This window comes from Pholis gunnellus (genome assembly GCF_910591455.1).
Source record: "Pholis gunnellus genome assembly, chromosome: 11".
NCBI lineage: Eukaryota > Metazoa > Chordata > Actinopteri > Perciformes > Pholidae > Pholis > Pholis gunnellus.
The window spans coordinates 11,824,121-11,845,960 of NC_136538.1; the positions used below are offsets into that span (position 1 = coordinate 11,824,121).

Sequence of the window (21,840 nt, forward strand, 5' to 3'; positions counted from 1 at the left end):
AACATCAGATACGATCAGAGTCAAAACTGATCACTCCTAAGGTCCCCTGGGCTTTTTTTGCATGCTACTTGGTGCACTTTTCCTCATGCGGGAGCCTTATCTATATATAATACTGCCAGTGATAGCATGGTAGTTGTCTTTTATTTGATAAAGTTCTAAAGTTGTTTGTCCAGCAGTAAACATGAAAGAGAAACATGTTTCTCTAAATACAAGATGTTTAGTTCAGTTCCCATGTGCACTTTGGTAGATAAGGTTGGTCTCTGAACTAGCAGGAAAGGGACGACGAGGAAGTGCTGTTGATGCTGAAATGCCTCGAGACTCGAGCTCATGAAACATTAATGGATATTTAAAATGAATTCACTCAGAAGTAGTAATGGTTTACCTTTGTATAAAAAGTGCCCATACCTCCAACTAGATTCATGTTTCTAACTGATAGAAAACACACCACACGTGAAATATACAGCATTACTAGTACAGTACTACCACATCTTGTCTTTACAATTTATGTGATTGTTTTTTGAACATTTTGAAAATATTTCAAGTCAAGGGAGGATGCGTAAAGTGACAGGTGTGAGTGGACAAAGCAAGGGAAAACATTGCAAGAAAAATTAAAATAAAGATTCTTTTTTTAATTACGTCTCATTTTGATACATTTCATACAATCCATTTTCAATGTTTTTTTTTAACATCTGTGCTTAAACACTGAGCAGTATTATTCAGCGTCAGCATTCAGTAAAGTACTGATAGAGTAAAGTTTCTGTTAACTTTGCATTTTGCCGAGCCTGAGAAGACAATAGTTCCGTATATAGTATCTCTACCTCGGGAGAGTTGTTTTCGGCTGCTCACTGGCAGCTAAGATGCGCATCACAATCTGGCGCTGAGTGTCATTCTGTTGTTCTTCTGCAGCTCCTGTTTGTTCGCTCCACATTACACAAATACCTAGCAAAGTGGAAACACTATGTGATATTATTTGACATGTCGAGTATGTCGAGTATGTCGTTATCATCCATAGATGGATGCATTTCACGGAAGCTTTCCTTAAGTCTCTTTGTTAATAATATGTTCTGCAGCTACTAGTTTATTGCACTGCACTTTATTTCGAAGTGTTATACAATGATGGGTTTTCTAATAGAAACCATAAATAGGAACACACAACTGTGTACCAATACACCTCATGATTTCTGTTGATTGTATTCACACATTATATATAATGTGATGGTTGAATGAGTCTACCTGTCCCGTATATCACAGGGTAACAAACACTTCAAATATAATGGAACTTAAAATAGCAACATTACAAACGATGCCTTCAAGTTTCGACTTCTGTGAACAACATGACCCTGACACATTTAGAAACCAGTGTTGTCTTGGTACGGTTCATGATATTATGTGCACCTCTTGCGCATAAGTAATACGACACAGATACTAATAGGCACTCAAATGAAGTTTAGAAATAAATCTGTTTTGATAAGGAATTCAGAAATCAAATTTTCTTTAATGTAAAGCAATATATCACATTTACAACAACATAATTTGTATTCATTCCTGGTCATCTAAAATTAGCAGATGTCAGTATAGATCACTTCAGACACTTATTTCATTTGTACAATATGCTCAAGGGTAATTCGTCCAGGAACAGAGTAAATACACTCAAGGTCATCTAATAATTTTGCATTAATTGCCGACATGTTTGCTTCATGTCTGACCTCAGTTGTTCTTACGAGGCATAAAGCTGACCATGCGTATGGTCAATTCAAACTCACACCGTAGATCGCCGTTACAGTTCATTCAGTGAAACAATAGGCAAATACAGCTCTACCATACTAGGGATGATAACAGAAGCATTTCTAGCTTTATTAATAATTTAGCAGCCAAACAGAGCTGAAGGGGAGCTCTGAACCCCTCTTAGCCATCGCCTGGGGCTGCAGAAGAATATGCAAGGTGTTGAAGAAGAGCAGTTTTTTTTGTGTGTTGTTGTTGTTTGAATGCTCACTGGTGTGTAAACAAACAAAAAAACACAGCGGCATGTAATTTTGAATGAGCATGGGGAAATTTACATTGAGTCCCCAGAGTAAAATCAAGTAGATGGGTGTGCTGAGATGGAATACAAGAGAGCATTATTGAATAAGTAAACTTGACATTGTAATTGAATATCACTGGGATTATTGTGCCACCCTTGTGAACATTGGGTATGAAGCAATGCGTGCTCGCCAGAACCCTTCCTATCCAGCGACTAATGAAAATAGAAAAGGACTGAAGAGGTGATAGTGTTTGAAAACAGGTCATCATCTAATAGCATTCAGAAAGGAAAATATTTCACTAACCCCTGATATGTAATGTGTAGCAATAGTGCCATCTTTTGGCAACCTGTGAGGGAGGTAATGAATCCAACCTGTTCAATTCAAGCCGCACAGACACAGAACCCAACATACACCAGTGAACGCGATTTTAACACAAATGTGAAATAAACGTGTTGTGAATGTGTTTGTTTTTGCAGCCCTCAATATAACTCGTGCCAGATTCAGTGGGAGTGATGAGTTTGGTTACACGTCCTTCGTGGCTTACTCCCCCATCCCGAGCCTCAGTTTCTTCTATGAGTTCAAGCTGAAGTTCACCCTTGCCAACAATTCATCTGCTGTGAAAGACAACCTGATGCTGTTCGCTGGGCACAAAGGACAAGGTGAGCTCAATCTAGACATCCGCACAGCCATTTAGCGTCATTCTGACGGTCAAATGAAAAGAGGAAAACTGCTTTGAGTTGTCTCATTAGATGGATTTGAGTTGTCCAACTTCATTAAGGATTTTAAAAGAAGTGTTTTGAGAGATTTCACCCGCTGTGTATGGTAATGTGCTACCTAATAGATATCCAATCTCCTCTGAGATCCTCTAATCAAAAGGATTCCCTCAGGATGTTCTTTCTTGGCAGATTTTGAGACATTAATAATGAGTCTTCCTGCAGTCCAGTAATTAATTGATATCCAGCTAAACTCTTATTGTTCTTGACTTTCAAAGAGCATGTTGGCATTGCTAGAATAAAAAGGAACATGTGAACCGAGCATCTCAAAAGTATCAGTCTTAATTGCATTAAACAGGCTTTGATGTGTTGGTGCAATGGGACGCTGTCAGCAGCCTTCACCTTAAATTAGGATCTCCCTTCTGTGAGGTCAGATTTGGTAGCAGGTATCCGCTGTGTTATTGTCACCAGCATATTTCATAAAACGATGAAGAATTAGAATAAAAAAGAGAAACACTTGAGGACCTTCTGGACTAATTTTCTCCTAAGAGTTAAATTCATCGAGGTGGAGGCAAACAAAACAATAGAAATATGAATAATGAAACACTTGTCAGCAGAGAGAGCCGCACTATTCAACAATTCAAAGGCACAATATCAGAATAGATGAAACACACACAATTTGCATGATCATTTGGTTAAATGAAGTGGATCTTTTATTATTGGATGGCAGTGATCAAGTTACATGGAATTCAATTATGGAACCCATCAGCTATATGATTGACGTCAGATAAGCCTCTGGGGGCAAGGGGGCTGTATTGTTGGGGATCCGGTGTAGCCAGCAGATATCCGGGCCAAGACTTCCCTTTCCATCTGCTGCTAATTGTTTACAGTCATAGATGTTTTAGATGAAGTGCTAATGAGGAAGTGTGTGAGTGTATAGATGTCTACTGCGGTCTTGACGAACTGCGTGTCTTTTCCAGGCAATGCTGGCGATGACTTCCTCGTTTTGGGACTACGAAATGGCAGAGTTGTGCACAAATTCAACCTTGGATCAGGTGTCGCATCCATAGTCAGTGATCGACTTAACCACCAGCTCAACGTTCACTCCGTTACATTTGGAAGGTCCAAGAAAACAGGATGGCTGAAGGTGATTTGAAAAGTGTCATCTTTGTGTTGTTGGACCACCACAAGCCTCTAGACCAGCTTCAATGCTTCAAATTCCATTCTTTTAAAATAGTGTCTCCCAACCCGGGGGTCAGGACCATTCAAGGAGGTCCCAAGGTAAAGCTTAGCGGATCACCAGATTATCAAAGGGATAAGAAAGAAATATCTCTTTCCGTTTACAACATTTAGTGTGAGAATGGTTGTATGCTATCTATTTCTGATTTGTATCTGTATCTAGCCATTTTCTTGTAAAAATAATGAGTGATTTGAGCTCTTCAGACTTCCAAACATCCTTCAAAATGAAACAATCTCAACTTTTGAATTGCTGAAGACCATTTATATGATCATGAAAAGGAAGTTTGCATCATCTAAGTGTGGCAAAACAATCTGCAACAAGAGCGAGATTCTATTGAGTCAGCTCTCTGACAGCTTTCAACAGGCGGGCCTTTGCCCGTCTGTTCAGAAGCATGGGAGTATGGTAGCTACTGTGGCAAATATGCCAGTTGGTGCCTGAATAACTCAGTGATCAATCCAAAGTCAGATGTATTGTACTCCTATGCTGCCGCCTACAGCCAGTACGCCTCTAGCTTGAGTACTGACGTTGTACTGTTTTTCTCAGGTTGACGGACAACGGAACAGAACAGGATCCACTCCAGGCCCGCTGTTGGGCCTCAATGTTTTCAACCAGCTCTTTGTTGGTGGATATAATGAGTACACCCCTGAACTGCTGCCACTTGGATCCAGGTTCCGTCATGGCTTTCTGGGTAAGGCTGCCACGGCTTTATTACAACCCAACACTGTTGTCTGGAGTTATCGCACTGGGGCTTGGAGTTTCTCCAAGGATCTCTGTCTCTTTGTGAGCAGAGGGGAAGGTGTGTAATGAGAAAGGCAGTAACAGGCTCGGACTGCTGTATTACGCCAGAACAGAGCTTTGAGGTTGATTGTATCTGCACCCTTTAATCACTTCACACCCCCCTGTACACTTTTGCATTGTGTGCAAATCCATTCGGCTGCTGATAAGTCACTTGAACAAGGGTGCCATACAAAAATCATCTTTGTTAATATCGACATTATTCACGCTTTCTCTCAGGTGACCCAATGTAGGAATGTATTCTGGAGAGCATTCATTGTGCCCGCTAATGTGCGGAACTGTGGAGCAAAATTGCCATAACCGTAATGAAGACAACAGCTATGAATATCATCATAACCATATAGAGCTCTAGTCTCTCCACTACAGCGATGAAGCTTGTTGTTATGAAATGTCATGGCAGATCCATTTGAGGTGAACAAGAGCTTTTAATATTTAAGGACTGGAGCCATTCTGTGTGTTTGCGTATTCATCATCGCATTATTCATTTTGCTGCTTGCCAAATAAACCTTCCAAAATCAAATCAGCGTTTGGTAAAGCATCCGTTTGCCCACGCTGTATAAGATTGTCATACTCCCCTTTTGCTGGTAAGAACTACCTGAGTCACGCGACACTGGTGGTACCTTAACCTTTTTGCTCAGGATGTAATGAGAACTCATGAGCGTCTAATCAGATCTGTGTGACCTTCCTCAAGCGCTAATCATGATGGCTGGCAGTGAACAAACTGATAATGCACTTCACTCCCAGTTATCAACAGATCCACACTCCCCTGTGGAAAGGTGGCAGAGGCTGTGGCTTCTGGGTTAAAAGCTGTTGATCAAACAACAAGAAATGGGCAAGTTTATGTTTGTCAAACTTGTCTTTTTCATCAGACTTGCTAAATATATTTGAGGTTTTGAACCTCAGTCGAAAACATGATTCTGGAACTGAATTTACCGCACATTTCAAGATCTCTTTTCTGACAGGTATTAATGCCACCTCTGGTTTCTTGGTTCTGTTACGAGAGTGGGTGAATGCAGCTAAAACAAAAATAAACAGCTTTTATAATCTTCCCCATGAATCTGCTTCGCTTTTCGACGGTTTGTTTTTTTGCAGCACAGCAAACCATCACTCGAGTCTGCCAAGAAGACAGCATCATACCATGAATATTCATGATTGAGCATGACATTTCCCCTGCATCCTGTTTATGCCAATGACTAATGCAGCAGAGAGACGGGAGTCTGCATGTGACTACATGGCTTGTGCTCAGGCCTTGTATTTATAGAGGGCCCCTGTGCTCTGCAGGTACAGGCCAAAGCAAATATTGTCTTGATAAAATTGCGTTATGAAAGCAAAAAAGCAAATATGATGAGGCAGATGCATGATGAGTGGGGACATCTTGGATGTGAACTGTAGAGACTGCAGAGATTATATTCCATCAAATTCATAGTTGACATCTAATAAAGACATGCAGATTTCAGTATGTATACTTGATAGAAAACCCTGTGGCTTCTCAGAATAAAACAACCATCAAAGAATTTAATTTCGACCACATTAATCACATTGTAGTGTGCGCACCATTTATTTTCATACACGGAAAGACTGCCGTGTTTCCTCTGACAAATCCCCTATCAGAGTAATTAAAGATCTCCCTCTGACATACAGTCGGTTTGTTTTGTTCATTTCAAAGGGTGCATTTTTGACGTGCAGTTTCGTACAAGAAGAGACAGAAAGTTCCAAGTGCTCGGACAGCCTTCGGGACATCCTGCGTTCGGGCGCAGCGTGGGCCAGTGTGGAGTCGACCCGTGTGTTCATGTTCACTGCAGAAACGGAGGGACGTGTGTGAACTCCGGCTCATCTGTCTAGTAAGTGGAAAATAAACAATATTTTGATTAATTTCCTGATTATTTATAATGAGTCCACTCGTGAATAACATATGTAGCCTTTTTTTAGTTGAGTTGAATGCCCCCAGCAGCTTTATGTCATGTGTATACTGTATAGCCATGTGTATTGTGACTAGACATCAGTGCCCTATAGAAAATCAGTTACACAGTTCAAAGTATAGCAAAAGGAATCGACAGTGTTTACAAGCTTTTCACAGTGTCTGACTGTGCGTCTGCAGTTGCCAGTGCCCATTTGGATGGAAGGGAGCACTCTGTTCTGAGACGGTGTCTGTGTGTGATGTCGAGCACAGCCCCCCTCCTCTGTGCGCCCATGGCTCCACCTGCATCCCTCTCCCGGATGGATATACCTGCCAGTGCCCCCTGGGGACTGCAGGACTCTACTGCGAAAAAGGTTTCATCATTGAATCATAACTGTATAATAATGTGTTTCTTTTCCTTTTATTTCACAAGACAAGACCTTCACTATTCAATTATTGCTCTGTCGTTTTGCCTGTTCAGCTGTGGCCATCAGTGATCCATTCTTCAGCAGTAACCAGTCTTCATGGATGTCATTCCCACCTATGAGCACTAGACACAGGACTGTTGTGCAGCTGCAGTTCCAGCCTTTATCACCTGATGGCATCCTTGTCTACTCTGCACAACACCTCGGTGCCAAAGCTGGTGAGGACATTCAATTCCAGCTTATTTTAATGAACGAAATATTACTGTTTACTGTGCAGAATGTCAGTGTGTTGATATGTAAGATCACGATGTTCTCTGATCCTTGTTTTGTAATCAACATATCATACTGTGTGCTTATTTGACTTTTAACATATTATATTCTAACATTTTATGGGGTTTTTTGTTAACATGGTCTACTATTAATTTTTCAACATACTATTCTATGACTTTTTCTTAACATATTATGCTGTAATTTTTGGGGGCTTTTTTCAACAAACTGTAAGATAACTTTATCTTTTACTTTTTTGTGAATATTTCCAATGTTCTATGACTTTCTTTGACATGTGACTTTATCACTACTTTTTTACATACTGTACTAGGATTTTTTCAGAAGATGTAGTCTGACTTAATTATTACCTTTTTATACTATACTACGACTTATTTATAACTTTTCGTCATACTATACTATGACCTTTTTTTCAAAATAAATCACTGTTTTTCCACTTTTTTGACATAATTACTAACTTTTTATGAATATATTTGCCATGCTATACTATGACTTTTTATTTTTATTGAGATACTATACTGTGACTTTTTAATGACTTTTTGTATATGGTTTTTAATGACTTTTTCGACATTCAGTACTGACTTTTTTATAACTTTTTAATGACTTTCTACATGCTATACTATGACTTTTTAATGACTTTCTACATACTATGACTTTTTAATGACTTTCTACACGCTATACTATAACTTTTTAATGAGTTTCTACATACTATGACTTTTTTTGACATGCTATGACATACTATACTATGACTTTTTCATGAAAAAGAAGTCATAAAAAAGTAATCGTAATGTGTGACATTTAAACGAGAAAGAACTCATGACATGACTATATTTATTTCTGCAGGAGACTTCTTCTGCCTCTCCTTGACATCCGGCTTTGTCCAGCTTCGATACAATCTCGGGGATGGCACCCACGTCTTGCAGTCTGTTCAGCGAGTGGACTTGCACGGCAGGACCTGGCACACAGTGAAGGCTGGAAGAGTTGGTCACCAAGGCTTCCTCAGTCTGGATAATAAGGAGATAAGAGAGCATGCGACTGAAGGGATGACCACCCTAGATGTTGCTACAGACATCTTTGTCGGGGGCGTGTCCACTCTGAGCTTCGTCTCTGTGGATGCAACTGAAGGGGAGCCGCTGGGCTTCACTGGGGGTTTAAGAGAACTTCTAATCAACGGTGAAGACTTTGAGTTAACAGAGACCGGGGCGATAAGTGGAGCGAACGTAGGGGACTGGGATGGGACCGCCTGCGGGTACAAGGTGTGCCACAACGGAGGTCGCTGCAGGGCGTCAGGAAGTGGCTCATTCACATGTTTATGTCTGCCATCATGGACTGGCTCTGTGTGTAACCAGTCTGTAAGCTGTGTAAACAACAGCTGCAAACAGGGTTCCTTATGTGCTCCATCTAGCGTCACCTCCTACCGCTGCATATGCCCCTTGGGGTGGGGTGGGAGGTACTGCGACACAGAAATAGCCACGGACACCCTCAAGTTTGTGGGAAGCTCATATGTTAAATATCAGGACCCGCGATACAACACAAGGAATTTTAAAGACACACAGGTTTCTTTCAGCTTCCGCACACGCTCAAACGACAGCATGATAATGTGGATGGGTCGGGCCGAACATGAAGATGACGATTACCTCACAGTTGGACTTGACAACGGCCGCCTGAAAATCGCTGTCAACCTTGGGGAGAAACTTTCCGTCCCAATAGAATTCAGAAATCTCACACTGTGTTGCAACACGTGGCACAATGTCTCCATATTTTTAAACGGCACAATTATCCAGGTGTTCCTGAACTACAAGAGAGTCCTCTTCGACGACTTGGACCCATTCGAGCGTTACGTGGCCTTAAACTATGGCGGTCAGCTTTATTTTGGAGGATTTGAATTATACAGAAATGTATCAATTGTCACTGCTGGGTTGTTTTCAAAAGGCTTTGAAGGAAGTCTCAGAAATGTTTATTTGTTTAAAGATACTAAGCCGCTACTGTTTCTCAACAACAGTGAGGGTTTTAATGTTTATGAGGGCAATGAGTAGTTTGTGATGCGATATAAAACTGGATATTAGTTGTTTTCTAAGGCCCTCCACAAGGAGGTTTGTGTAACACTTGGTAGTAGTTAGGTTCATTTGTTTTAGAAAAGGTTATGTCCACACGTAGTTATATTTTAAGACTTGTTTCTTCAAAACTGTACCACTCAATTCTCATCTGACTTTGTTATGGATCATATTGATTTTACTGTCAGTTACTACTATTCCAGTCTGTCACCTCAAATAAATGGATGTAATGCAACAATATAAATTTGTATTAGTTAGTTTTACCTTTAATACATTTAGAAAGAAATTAGATTTTTTTTTAATAATCAATAATAAAAAAAGATTAGCTTTATTATGAACTGTACATAAACACAGTGCAAAGGCACACTTTATCTCTAATGTATATTACAAGCCAAAATGTATATACTTTAAAAAAAAAAAAAAAAGTTTGTAAAATATTTTAGCAATTTAAAAAAATGTAAGCCAAGTTGCTGTTTAGATCATGGTCCTCAGTCAAATGTTTTCTTACCTTCATGCCGTCTTAAACTTTTCACCACATGGTCCAAACTTGTTTTGCATGTTACTACAAGACTGAAAACATGTACTGATCAGCACAGCAGCTCCATATGAACAAGATATATATACAATAAAAAGGTTAAAATTTTAAAGTTGTTCCAATATTCAGTACTTCTTGGTTTGAAGAGAACGTGTCTTCAACACCACTGAAACTGTATTTCACTTTGGCTGCACCGTCAACAACATAGAATGGAACTTCTATGGAGGAACTGGCATATAGCTGCAGATCGCTGTATAAAGTAACAAACAACGCCGAAGTGGTTTGAACCAGCCAAGTGACCAACAAGCTAAAAGTCTTTCTTAGCAGGACTTTAAAAAAAAACAAAAAAACATAATTAACTGTCTTTTGAACTTCTCCGTCCGTTCTCGTACTCAGAGTCCCGTCTGTGTCTGTGTCTGTCCTTGTGACGGCTGCTGTGATCATCGCTGTGGTGCCTCTCTTTTCTCTTCTCGCCGTAGCGGTCCTCTGAGTGTCCGCGGTGCCTGCTCCTCTCTCGGTCGTGGCTGCGTTCGTGCTTTTTCTCCCGTTCCCGGTCGTGGTGCCTGCTCTTTTTCCCGTGGTGAGTGTCCCTGTGATGGCTGTGCCTCCCGTGGTGGTCCCGTTCCTCCGTAGACCGCGGCCTCTCCCACGGGTCGTTGTATCGCTCCTCTAGACGCTTGGGATCTTTGGCCAGGGAAGTAGGCTGGCCGGCTGGTTCCGGGTCGCTCTCGGCGTCCTGCGATGATTGAAGTGCGGGAAGAATGTGTGAAGTGCTGTCCTGAGCCCACGGTGCACTGTGGTTCTGATCCTGGGTGTGTGGGCTGGACAATGTATTCGGAGGGTCCGTTGGGTGTTCGTCGCTACCAGGCACCAGGGGCTGCTGCTGCTGCTGCGGGATTATTGAAGCACTGTTGCATGCTGGGAAAGCTTGTGTCATTACGGAGTCTTGTTGGAGCTCAGATGCTTCTGTGTGACTTGCTGCTTGTGGTCCTTGAACTGAAGGAGGATCTACTGTCTGAGTTACTGCAACTGCAACTGCAGCAGCAGCAGCAGCCGCCTGGGACATGCCAGGATCCTCCTTTTCACCAGCGAATGATTGAATAGTCGTTTGCTTTTCTCCCTCCGGTTTCTTCTTGGCCTGAGAAACCTGTAAGTATCCTTGGTGAAATAGTGTAACTGAATCATTTCTAGCGCTGCTCAACACAGGAACAGGTTTGGGACTCGAAGGCGCCGGGTGACTGGCTTGATCCTTTTGTGGTGCCGTTGTTTTATCTACATTCACAGTGGAATATGCTGAAGACTTTTTCAATATTCCACTTAAAGGAGGTTTAGAGCTGTTAGTTTGAGCTGGCGCAGCCGGGGATTTTGACTGCGACAAAGAATTCCCTTCAGACGGAGCTTTTTCGGTTTCAGACAAAAGGCCAGAGTTGCCTTTGTTCGCAGAGGCAGCGCTGCTAGTTTCAGTCCCAATTTGAGCTGCTGACAAGCTTGCCAGGAACGCTTCGGTCGATACATCTGGAGGCTTATCTTTCAGAGAGATCGGTGCACTGCGGGTCACCACTGCAGGATCCTTTCCTGGTGAGTTGTTAGCAGCGGACGTATCAGTCGGACCGGATACTTCCGGTTCAGCTTTAACGGGTTTAGCTTCTTTCTTCTTGAAGACAAAGCGCTCTCGAGGTGCAGCAGCCGTTGGACTTTTAGAGTTTTCCGTTGAGGCCTCTGTTGCATGTTTAACTCCAACATCTGGCAGAGGCGGCAATTCCCCACCCCAGCCTAATAACACACCTGGAAGGAAACGCAGTGGTTTTTGGGGTTCCTGACTGTTGGTCTCCTCTGATGCAGATGGTTCTTCTGGAGATTCTGTAATTGGCTCATCAACATCTTCAGGCGCGTTAAGAGGTTTGTCCTTCTCTTTTTTATGCACAGTAGTCAAGGAAGAGAGGAATTTTTTCTCCTCCTCCTCTTTTGCTCGGGTTTCTTTTGTGGAAATGGTGATGGGCTTGATTTCAGGAATAATCCTGGCAGTTTCATTCATGTCCACGGGAAGAAAATCACTTTTCAGTCTCGAATTATGGCGAATTATGAGTCCAAGGAGAAGATTGGAGCGGTTGTTTTCTAAACCTGTAAAATGAAAAGATGAATGAAGTTTAAAAGATGAGAAAATGTAAGATCATTTACAGAGAGAAGATAAATTAGGTTTTGTGTTCAGGTTACCTGGCCCATCAAAGGGAACAAGCTGATGGGGAACTTTTTCAGTGGCACCCAAAGGAATGAGATACATGTCCTTCACTTGTTTGAGATTATTGGACACCACCCCGAAACGCTTACGACTGCTGAAGTAGGCGAACAGAAGAGTATAGGAAATCTCATCTTCCTCCGTCTCAGGGGAGAAGCGAATTAGACACACCTCCTTTAATAAAAGAAAATGCACGAGTCAGTAAAATCTGCAGTCCATGTGCAAGAAGTTGACCATAACTCTTTAATGGAGCAGCTTTATAATGCATCACATGAAATCAGGATGTCAATTGTCTGACGTAAGCTGCTCTTTTATGTAATTCTGGGTGATTATATTCATATTATAGGCTGTTTAATCCCCTTTAAGAAGGAAAGCTGCCCAAAAACTCACTTTTGTTCCAGTTGCCCGAATCTTCTCCAAGTAGTCCCACACCGTCTGTGGACTAATCCTTCCGCCAACTTGAACGCTGTCTGGAAGGTCCTATTGAGGAAAAAAAAAGACAAACCTTACTGACAGTACTTCAGTCTAAGATGCTTTGCAGCAGCTCTTCAAACTCGAAATATGTTCAGTTGTATGTCCACTTTACCTCAGTCACGTTATCCAAAATGCCTGAGACGGGGAAAGCTTTAGTCATAAACTTTGCCACAGAGTGCATATGAATCAGTCCTTGCCACGGGGAGGTCAGGTTAATAAGGAAAGCGGCCTCTTCATCTCTTCCAGCTTTATGATCCGACCTGTGACAGATATGACGATAAAGGATGGAGCAAACTTTGCAAAAAAAAAAGGAGATGAGCACTCGAACCACACAGTGTCGGACATAACTGCTTACCTTCCCTCGTAGCCTGAGTGAGCGTTTCGGAAGCTCTCCTCTAAAACGGTGAGGTGCAGATCGTCGTCGACGACAGGTTTTGCTGTGCTCTTCGTCTCCTCTGCTTTGGTGGACTGCCTCCTAACCACTGTAGTAGCAACTTTGACCACTTTGGTTGGTGCCTCCTCCACGGGGGGCGCCATACGACCTTGTTGAAAAGAAATAAAACATAACGTGACAGGTTGGTAACTGAAGATAGTGACACATGAGCAGACTAAATGGCAAAAAGGGATTAATGATGCTGATTTTTTTTTTCTCGTTTACCTGTGCAGATTTTGCAGTTCAGGTCAAATAAGTGAGACTTGTGTTGGCTGGTGGTGTCTTTCCCCGCGTCGGCACTTGCTGCTTTGTTCTCAGGGGTATTCGGAGGTTCCACCGAGTCTTCTGTTGCTTTAGAAGGAGGCTCAAGCTGCCGAGGAAAAGAATAAATACAATTAAGCACACTAGTCACCCTCTTCTACTGGTAAACATACGGCACTATTTGTCGTGTCCCTTACCTCTGCAGGCTCAGGTGCCTTCACTGGTTCTTGGCTCTCAATTTCTATTTCACCTTTGTGTGTGATCTTAGTGATCGGCCGCCTCTCTGCCTCTCTTTGCTCTTTTTCAATCATCTCAATTGTCTGTAAAATGAGGAATGTATTGCTTTTTAGAAGTTGTATTTCAAAATACAACCACAGTTTTTGAAAAAATGACAAAAGAGAACAATGTTAATACTACTTACTGAGCTTAACGTTGTGATTTTATGCAATACAATTAGTAAGAAAACAACAACAAAGACTAAGGCATCACTTACATGTCGGTTCTCCCTTTGTCGCCAAGCAGCCAATTCTTTGGAGGCCAGTTCCTCGGGGCTCATTCGAATCAGGTTACCAGGAGAAATTTCTCCTTTGAGAACCCTCTTAAAGAGGACCTAAAAAACACAATTAAAATAAATAAAAATAAGCCAAATGTAACATTGTATGTACCGAAATGCAACACAAAGAAACTCTATAATTGGACCCTGCCTGATCTGAAATGGTACTCACATTATTTTTAGTATCTTTGAGGTTGAACATCAAGCTTCTGTACTTGTTCTTGTATTTGTTGTCGGTGTCTTTGTACAAGTAAAAAAGCTCTTTCTCCGTCTTCTTGGCGACTTCGGTGGCCCTCTCCACCGACACGTTCAAATCAGACTCCTTCAACCTGAAAGGCACAAAGCGTCACACGTTGGATGCTTGTAGAAGATTTAGTATTTTTTCCCGTATTTACACAATTCTTTTAATTACTTTCACTCATGAAACACTGACCTCTGTATAAGTATTTCTTTCAGAGAATCACGCACACTTCGCCTAATCGCCTCCACAGACACAGGTTTCTTTGAAGCTGAAGTCTTACTCTTTGTCTCTAGTTTCAGATGAACACCTGTGAGGAGAGAAACGACAATATCTGCTGAACAGGAGGGGAAAATCTGTGACCACAAGGATTACAAAATATGAATGATTAAACGGAGTTGTGACAACGTAATCTGATATGTAAGCAAAGCAACTTTTAGATGTAATTACAGACAAAAAGCGATTTTGATGACATTTTTCTTCCAGCACTGACGGCGATGCCATCGTCAGATTTATAGAAGAAAAAGCTGTTGTCACCCTATGTATGAAAAATAATTAGATATAATGTCATGTGTTGTTCAATCTTGTAATAACATTGACCCGTGAACCCAGCCTGGTGCATGTACTACGAAGCAAGTTCAACAAACCCTGGATATCGTCTTTTTTTATCACGTTACGCGGTCACATGATGCTGGTTATCATCCTCGGTAAGTAAGGTGTTGTTGCAGAATATGATCGATCGCAAACATGGACAAGTCTACTGTCAGCGTGACGGCATATTTTGCAAACAAAGAGCAAAACATAATACTAGACATGTTAATAATGCCACTGGCCTATTTACAGTCTATTTAGTGAGTAGATTTGACTGTAGTTACATGTGTGCATTAATGTGTCGCTTAGATGTTAGGGGTGCAACAGATCAAAAAACTAAAAAAAGTCACAGGAAAGTATGTAATAGTATACTATGTCATTGTTATAGCATGTTGTATGCCGTACAAAATGTAATGTAAAATGAAAATGTAGTATGTCATAAAAAGAAATCATAAAAACAGTCATGGTATGTCGTAAAATATAGAATGAAAAAATGTCATAGTAAAGTATGTCATAAAAATATCCCATTAAAAATGTTAGAATATGGCAGGTTGTGCAAGAATTTAAAGAGTCTGAGTACAGTATAAAAATGTAATGTATAGTATGTCACAAGCTATAATTACTGCCTCGTAGTTATATGCCTCCAACAAACAACCATGTTGCAGTTTGAATCCATGTCTCTCGTAAATATAATCACCTCATCGTTTTATCCTATTAAGACATTTGTGTGAAATTGTCATTATTAGCATATGTATATATTGAGTAATGGCCAAAGACGTGTTATGTGAGTGACTTGACCTTTGACCACCAAAGTCGAATGAGTTCATCCTTGAGTCCATTATAATTGATTTACAACTTAACGCTATGGCTCCGGTTGCTTTGAATAGAAACTCTGACTGATTTCTTGTTTCATTGATTAAAAACAACAAAAAGTCAATTTGTGGCTTACGAGCTTACATATTATCTAAAACATTCCTTTGATAGCAATGAAATGTGCCAGTTCAGTTAGCATCTCTACTGATTCTGATCTTAATACTGACGTCTGTTACTTTCTTTCGGTAAATCTATAGAATCAAATATTCAAGACTGCTTTTCTGATGTCACATCCCATTGCCAGGCATAGAAGGCATGTTCAAAGTTTAAAACATAAAGACATGACGGGGACCAACGGTAAGCAAACGTTTGACGCTGTGATGTCAGCTGCAAGGTATCGATAGGACGACATCTCAGCAACACATTCATTTAATTGAATACACAAATTAAATTGTAGTCATTACTCGTGCTCTTGATATTATCAGTCTATTACTTTACACATTCACACCGTCCTATTGCATTTGGCAGCTGCAACTGTGTTTGGTTTAACCGGGATAACGACTTTGATTAGCCTGTAACCTCTTAATATTTGTGTAATGTTATTTTTCGATCCACATACAGAGATTTAAATGGTCAGTAGGCGGTACTTTGTTTTGAGTTGATTATCTCGAACATAACTTGCTCCGGAGCAGGTTAGGTGTGCAGCAGAAGTTCACATGGTGACCTAACCCTGGTAAGAAGTAAAACACGGTTGTAACCCTAAAAGAAAACACACAGAGTGAAACCTGAAGTTACCTTGCTAACCCCAAATCCTGCTTCATAGTACAGACCTCTGTCCTTGAACCCAACGTGTAACCCAAATCAGAACAAGCCAAAAACAAACTAATAAATACCTGTTTTATGAGCTGCTTCTCTGACATCTGTGGACTGCCTTCTATCAGGATCCTTTTTTAAGAGAAAAGTGCAAAAAGCATAATAGGCATACTGTTAATTATTTCAGTCATTGAAAAAAAAAAAATATCAACAAAATTGAAAATATTAAAAAAAAGACACCACATAAAATATTATAACCCCCCTAGCCAAAGTTCAAACAAAAAATACAGGGTGAGTTTTATGTTTGTACTTTTAGCAAATTAACAAATTAGATATCCTTTGTATATAAAACATTTAAATAAATGCATGATCTACCAGCTACTATATGACACGATGTACGTTTCTTACTGGTTTGACTGATGGAAGCTTCTGGGAGGGTCCCGGTTGGGGCTTGGGAGGCAGCTTTAGATCCTGTACTTCCGTCTTTGCTTGAACTTCTGGTTTGGCTGCACTCGGGGGCTCTGGCTCCGCCTTTTTGCTCTCCTCCTCACAGCACTTCAAGCACACGTACATCTGATCCTCCTCCTCCATTTCACGCACCTTCGTCAGGTCAAGACCAACGCAGTCGCCATGGAACCAGTCGTCACAGCGACCGCAACCTACCATGAACCTAAAGGAAAAAAAAGAAAAAGAAAAAAAAAGGACGGATATTATCGAAAGGTGTTTTTGCTGAAAAGCATTCCAAGAGACAGATAGACAGATGACACTAATATACAATTCCCTTCTTGTTTATTTAAGCACATATTTGACTGAAAGCCAGTCAGGTCATAATTGTACAAACACTGTGGATCACTAGCTTTGATGTTCCCATAATCGTCCAAAATCTAAAATACATATTTCTCCTCTTACCTGCAGTGCTATTTATTACTCACGGTTGCTTTGGTGCGAGTGGGCTAGAAGTCAAACAGCAATGTTTCCGGTATCTCAAGATAATCAATAGACCTTGTTGTCAGTTTGTGGATTATCAATACAAACAATCTAGAGTGATAAATAGCACCACAAGTAAGTGAAAAATATGTATTTTTGCTTTTTGGTGTGCACTGTCCCTTTGAACTCTTTGACATTTTAATGTTGTTCACACTTGTGCAACAATCTAAACACCATACCTGTCAAGTTAAATCCACAGCATAGAGTAATTAAGTTGGAGTAACAAAATAATGATCTTGCAACACTTACATGTTATTGTGGTGTTTTTTGCAAAGGCCACAACAGTTGTTTCCATCCCACACAGTCTCGCTGTTAGCCGGCAGCTCCTCGGCCGTTTCCTTCTTCACAACGGGAGCATTGTCTGGAATAAACAGCTGCGGCTCATCCACAGAGATGCTTCTTGCCGTTTTGCTTTTCTGTCTTTGAAGGATCTTTTCTGGCTTTTTCAGTTTGGGCTTTTCCTGACCTTCCTCTGGCATTTTTAGAGAAGGGCCTAGGCAACCGTGCGTCGGATTAGCGGTCTCAACTTTGGAGATATTGGGAGGATGGGGATGTTTAGTTGGTCCCTGCGGATCGACTCTGTTGCCAGGTGAAGGGCTCTTCTTCGCCACAGAGCTCGGTGTACTTGGCAGTTTTGGCTTCACTTTACTCTCTCCTGTGTCCTGTGTCTTCTGCATCTTAGTGGCATGCTCACTTTGGGGGTTTTCTGCTGGCCTTTTCAAAGGTGAAATGTCTTTCTTTTCCTTTGGAGATTTGATTTTGTGCAGGTCTCCTCTTTGGATTTTGGATGGCATGCTTTGGGACACTTTATGTCCCTTAATCATGTCGTTTGGTTTACCTGAAACCAAGTCCCTATTCTTGTTAAAGGTCAGACCCTGTTTGGACTTTAACAGTGTTTGGGCCACAATCTGTTGTTTTTCCTTATCATCAGTCTTGTTACCAACAGCGGTTCTGTTATTCTCAATGTTTTGTGGCTCTTTGATGTCATGTTTTCCTTCACTGACTGACTTTTGTTTTTCAGGAACACTCTGATTGTCAACATTTGTCTCCTGCGTGTCGGTGCTCCCCATTAAAGTCCCGTTGGAGGTCTGCACCTCGTTAGGATTCACATACGGGCCCAGCCCGAGGGCTCCATCATCCGCAGAACTCTTCTCAATTACATCCACCTCTGCCACATTCTCAGGTGTGGGATTCTCTACATTGACAGTATTATCTGGCAGCACGGCATACGAAAGACCACCGTCAAGGCTTGCAGACTGGCTCGCTTCAACATTCTGTGTGTAAGAGGGTCCTGGAAGCAGTTCAATCCTGAATCCTGCAATTGTGACTGTCAATCGTCTCAATACAACAGAGGGATTCAGCCATAAACCACCATCGAGATTGTTAACATCAACACGCCCTCCCAGAGTTAATTCTTTCTTCAGTTGGGAGCCTTTAACTCCTTTCTCAATAAGAAAGGACTTCTGTAGCCTGTTGGCTGGTTTCCTTCCAGCTCGTACTCGGATCATGGTTTTGGTGGATGAGTTGGCGGGTTCTGGACCACTGCTATGTTCTGATTCAGCAAGAAGAGACAAAACATAGAAAAGATGTGCGTCACGCCAGCTCAAATTTGAAGGCGCTATGTGGTGGAAACAGGAATCTAAATGAGCAACTCACCGGATTCTAAGTTACGTGGACGTTTCTTCCGCCTGGCAACAGGTTGCTTGGCTTGTGTAATCTCTGCAACTTTTAGTTCGCTGCTGAGGCCTGTGGATGCTGAACCATCAGTGACAACTGCAACAGACAAAACAAATGAATATAGTTTATTTCCTTGTGCATTAATGGAAATGCAAATCTGCTAAAAAAAACAAAACAATATTTACCACTGATGGAACTAAAAATGGCAATCTCTACAGTTGAAGATGAGCTAGTTGGCTGACACTGATGATGTATTGTTGTATCTGTGTCTTTAAAATGTAATTGATAGAATAGATATCCGCACACTTAGATCTATGCAAAGAACACTCTAATTTAGCTTTGGGTCTAATGGACCTTCATCAGAGCATCATGATGAACTGTGATAGATCTATTCTATCTGATTGAGATGTTTTGATACTTCCAGCATTTTACTCAAGATAGCTGTGGTATCCTGCATGCTCTTTAAAATCTAATAAAAGAAAAAGAAATTGGAAAAAAAGAAAACACAGTTTGAATGTGATACATATCATCTGCTAATGCTGACATTAAAATGCTTCTGTACAAAAAGATGTTGACAGTTAGTCTTTTCCCTGCATACCTAAATCTAGGGAGGAATGCCTGTGTGATTGGTTTTACGCACCTGAAAAGCTGAGCATATCAGAGAATAGTTAGTTAGATTTTAATCAAAGTTCGGAACCAGTACAAATAAACATTTTTAGCGACAAAACGTCTTCCGACATACCTGTTGAGCCAGCAATCTGAAAAGTGGAGTCCTCATTGTCCAGCAGATTGAACTGAGAGCTTGCACATCCAAACATGGGGTCTTTGTCGCTGAGCATGTTCTTCAGTGACTCTTCCAGTCGGGGTCCTGTCCCAAACTCATTACCGGCTTCACATTCCAAATTCTGACCTGTTATCAGGGAGTCGTCCAACTGGTCACTGGGTATTAAATGATTGCTGTCCACAATATCCATGAATGCTGCTGCCTTCCTGTAAAATAACACGATCAACAACATCAACATGAGGGACAACATCAACTCAAAGGAAACACATGCATTCACACTGCTCTTTGTCAGTCAAACGGGATTTAAATTGATTAAAAGGGATTAGCTTGTCTAAATGTACAAGCTTCTGCAGATTGTTGCACTTTTGTGGAGCACAGTATTTAAGGGCCAACTTGCAAATCTCCGTATTAACTTGATGATTTTCGGCGACCAAATAGTCTCGGGACCTGGCCAGTGTGAAATTAACCTATAGTTGTTGTGCTTCCTTATTAAGTCATTTCTATTAAATGTTCTGTTTTCCGATCATGTGATGATAAGCAAAGGGGGAAACTGCAGTAATATTTGAGGTGAACCAGAAAATCAATGGCAACATTCAGGAGTAATGTGTTCAAGTGACTTACCCACCATATATTCAGAAATCTGATGTTACTAAACTGATAGCAGGCACGACATGTAAACTTAAGATGTAAAGAAGTGTATAACCTTTTTTTGTATTATTATTAAAAAAAGAAATAAAATTAAGGTTTAAGGACAAAAAACACCGTATTTGCATATTAGTTTATCTTGGACCAAAACTATTGAAAATGTGGATAACCTCGATTGAAAGCTGTCCGATAACAAGGAAAACAAACTGTCAACTTTGAGGTCCCCTGTGACCTAAGTGGTTGGTCTTTCAGGTTCAAACTATGTTCAAGAACTCTCTCGAATAGGTGAGCATGTAGGAAAAAACACGAAATGTGATTGATTTCTGACGGAATGCCCCTCACAGTTGTTGAAAACAGAGTGACGGACAGTATAAAACTTTAACGTTAAACGCTGCCCTCCTACATTAAGCCAGCATCTCAGTTTTGACCATTTCCTCCGTGGCTCGTTCACGTTTACATTACCGAGCTGCCAACAGGTTCGAGGTACATTCATTAACGCAAGTGCAATGGAACTATTGCTATGGCACACTTGGAGAACCTGCAAAGAGAGAAGCTAATGTTACCTTCACTGCAAGTTACCGTTTTTAGATCACGTTACAACAGCACAACCTTGAGCAGGCCAGAACTGAACAGTGCACATGTGAAAATACGACTTGGATATGTTGGCAGATCTCTAGAAGTGTTGATTTAATGCCACCTAATATGACTTAATGCCCACATGAATAACCGCGTTTGTGTACAGGTTCTCCCATTGAAGTGTTTCTAGCTAGCATGCTAACGTTACAGGACGGCTAGCGACAACCCGCTGTACAACGCTAGCGTTAGCATGTACGTTATTAGCAAGCTAACGGTAACTTATGAAGGAAGTTATCACCCAAGGTACCTCGCCGTTTTAAACTCAAACACTTTTCCTATATAATATCATTTAAAACAATACAAATATGTGGCAGAAAAGCTAAAAATGTGTGGCAGAAAATGTAGATATTAGACAGTTCGATGCTAAATCTGTCAGACTGGCTAGCTGGGTCGCTTTAGCATAGGCCTCGAGTTACCAAGTTTGTTTGTAGCCTGAGTGCTGCTAACGGTCGTTAGATGATCACGCCCACATGCATCTGTTCCATCGCGTGCAGTTTGGATCTTTTGACACATTTCTCTTAATATACAAGTGTCTTACCTCTCCCTTTGCTGCAATATCGTACCAACGCGTATAGGATTACATACTAGCACAGCTGCTCCCAGTAACTTCCTCTAACTCGGCCGTCATTCGTCCTGCTGCTGCAAAGCCCCTGACAGGCAGCGCTGTATGTCACGTGTCTTCTGTTTACAGGTAGCATAGCAGCTGATAGTACAGACATAGCACGTATCCACAG

At 41.1% G+C, this 21,840-nt stretch overlaps 2 protein-coding genes across 2 annotated transcripts in view; one reads left to right on the forward strand and one right to left on the reverse strand.

The window, feature by feature from the left end:
• eys (eyes shut homolog) overlaps positions 1–9,412 on the forward strand; it is a gene marked incomplete at both ends in the record, with an annotated part of 143,311 nt that extends 133,899 nt beyond the window's left edge. Inside the window, 7 exons of the mRNA XM_079168679.1 lie at positions 2,498–2,680; positions 3,715–3,881; positions 4,518–4,662; positions 6,436–6,610; positions 6,868–7,040; positions 7,148–7,309; positions 8,220–9,412. Of these exons, the coding sequence (XP_079024805.1) occupies positions 2,498–2,680; positions 3,715–3,881; positions 4,518–4,662; positions 6,436–6,610; positions 6,868–7,040; positions 7,148–7,309; positions 8,220–9,412 (2,198 nt within the window). The remainder of the gene's footprint in view (positions 1–2,497; positions 2,681–3,714; positions 3,882–4,517; positions 4,663–6,435; positions 6,611–6,867; positions 7,041–7,147; positions 7,310–8,219) is intronic.
• A 378-nt stretch (positions 9,413–9,790) lies between these two features.
• phf3 (PHD finger protein 3) lies at positions 9,791–21,740 on the reverse strand. The gene is made up of 16 exons (XM_079168417.1): positions 21,645–21,740; positions 19,784–20,031; positions 19,021–19,137; positions 17,614–18,916; positions 16,786–17,047; positions 16,458–16,509; positions 14,356–14,470; positions 14,095–14,251; positions 13,863–13,979; positions 13,567–13,689; positions 13,334–13,478; positions 13,031–13,217; positions 12,788–12,935; positions 12,592–12,681; positions 12,180–12,375; positions 9,791–12,086 (listed from the first exon to the last, which is right to left on the reverse strand). Exons 2-16 carry the CDS (start codon positions 20,013–20,015, stop codon positions 10,321–10,323), a joined length of 5,010 nt encoding a protein of 1,669 aa, XP_079024543.1. The 5' UTR covers positions 20,016–20,031; positions 21,645–21,740; the 3' UTR covers positions 9,791–10,320.
• Between the last annotated feature and the right edge of the window lie 100 nt (positions 21,741–21,840).

Excerpts from the sequence above, each read along its gene's own strand:
- phf3 (XM_079168417.1), bottom strand. The coding sequence starts at position 20,015 with ATGGATATTGTGGACAGCAATCATTTAATACCCAGTGACCAGTTGGAC. Across the intron at positions 19,138-19,783 it reads TCAGATTGCTGGCTCAACAG|TTGTCACTGATGGTTCAGCA; the intron begins GTATGTCGGAAG and ends TGTCTGTTGCAG. Across the intron at positions 12,682-12,787 it reads TTTTGGATAACGTGACTGAG|GACCTTCCAGACAGCGTTCA; the intron begins GTAAAGTGGACA and ends TTTCCTCAATAG.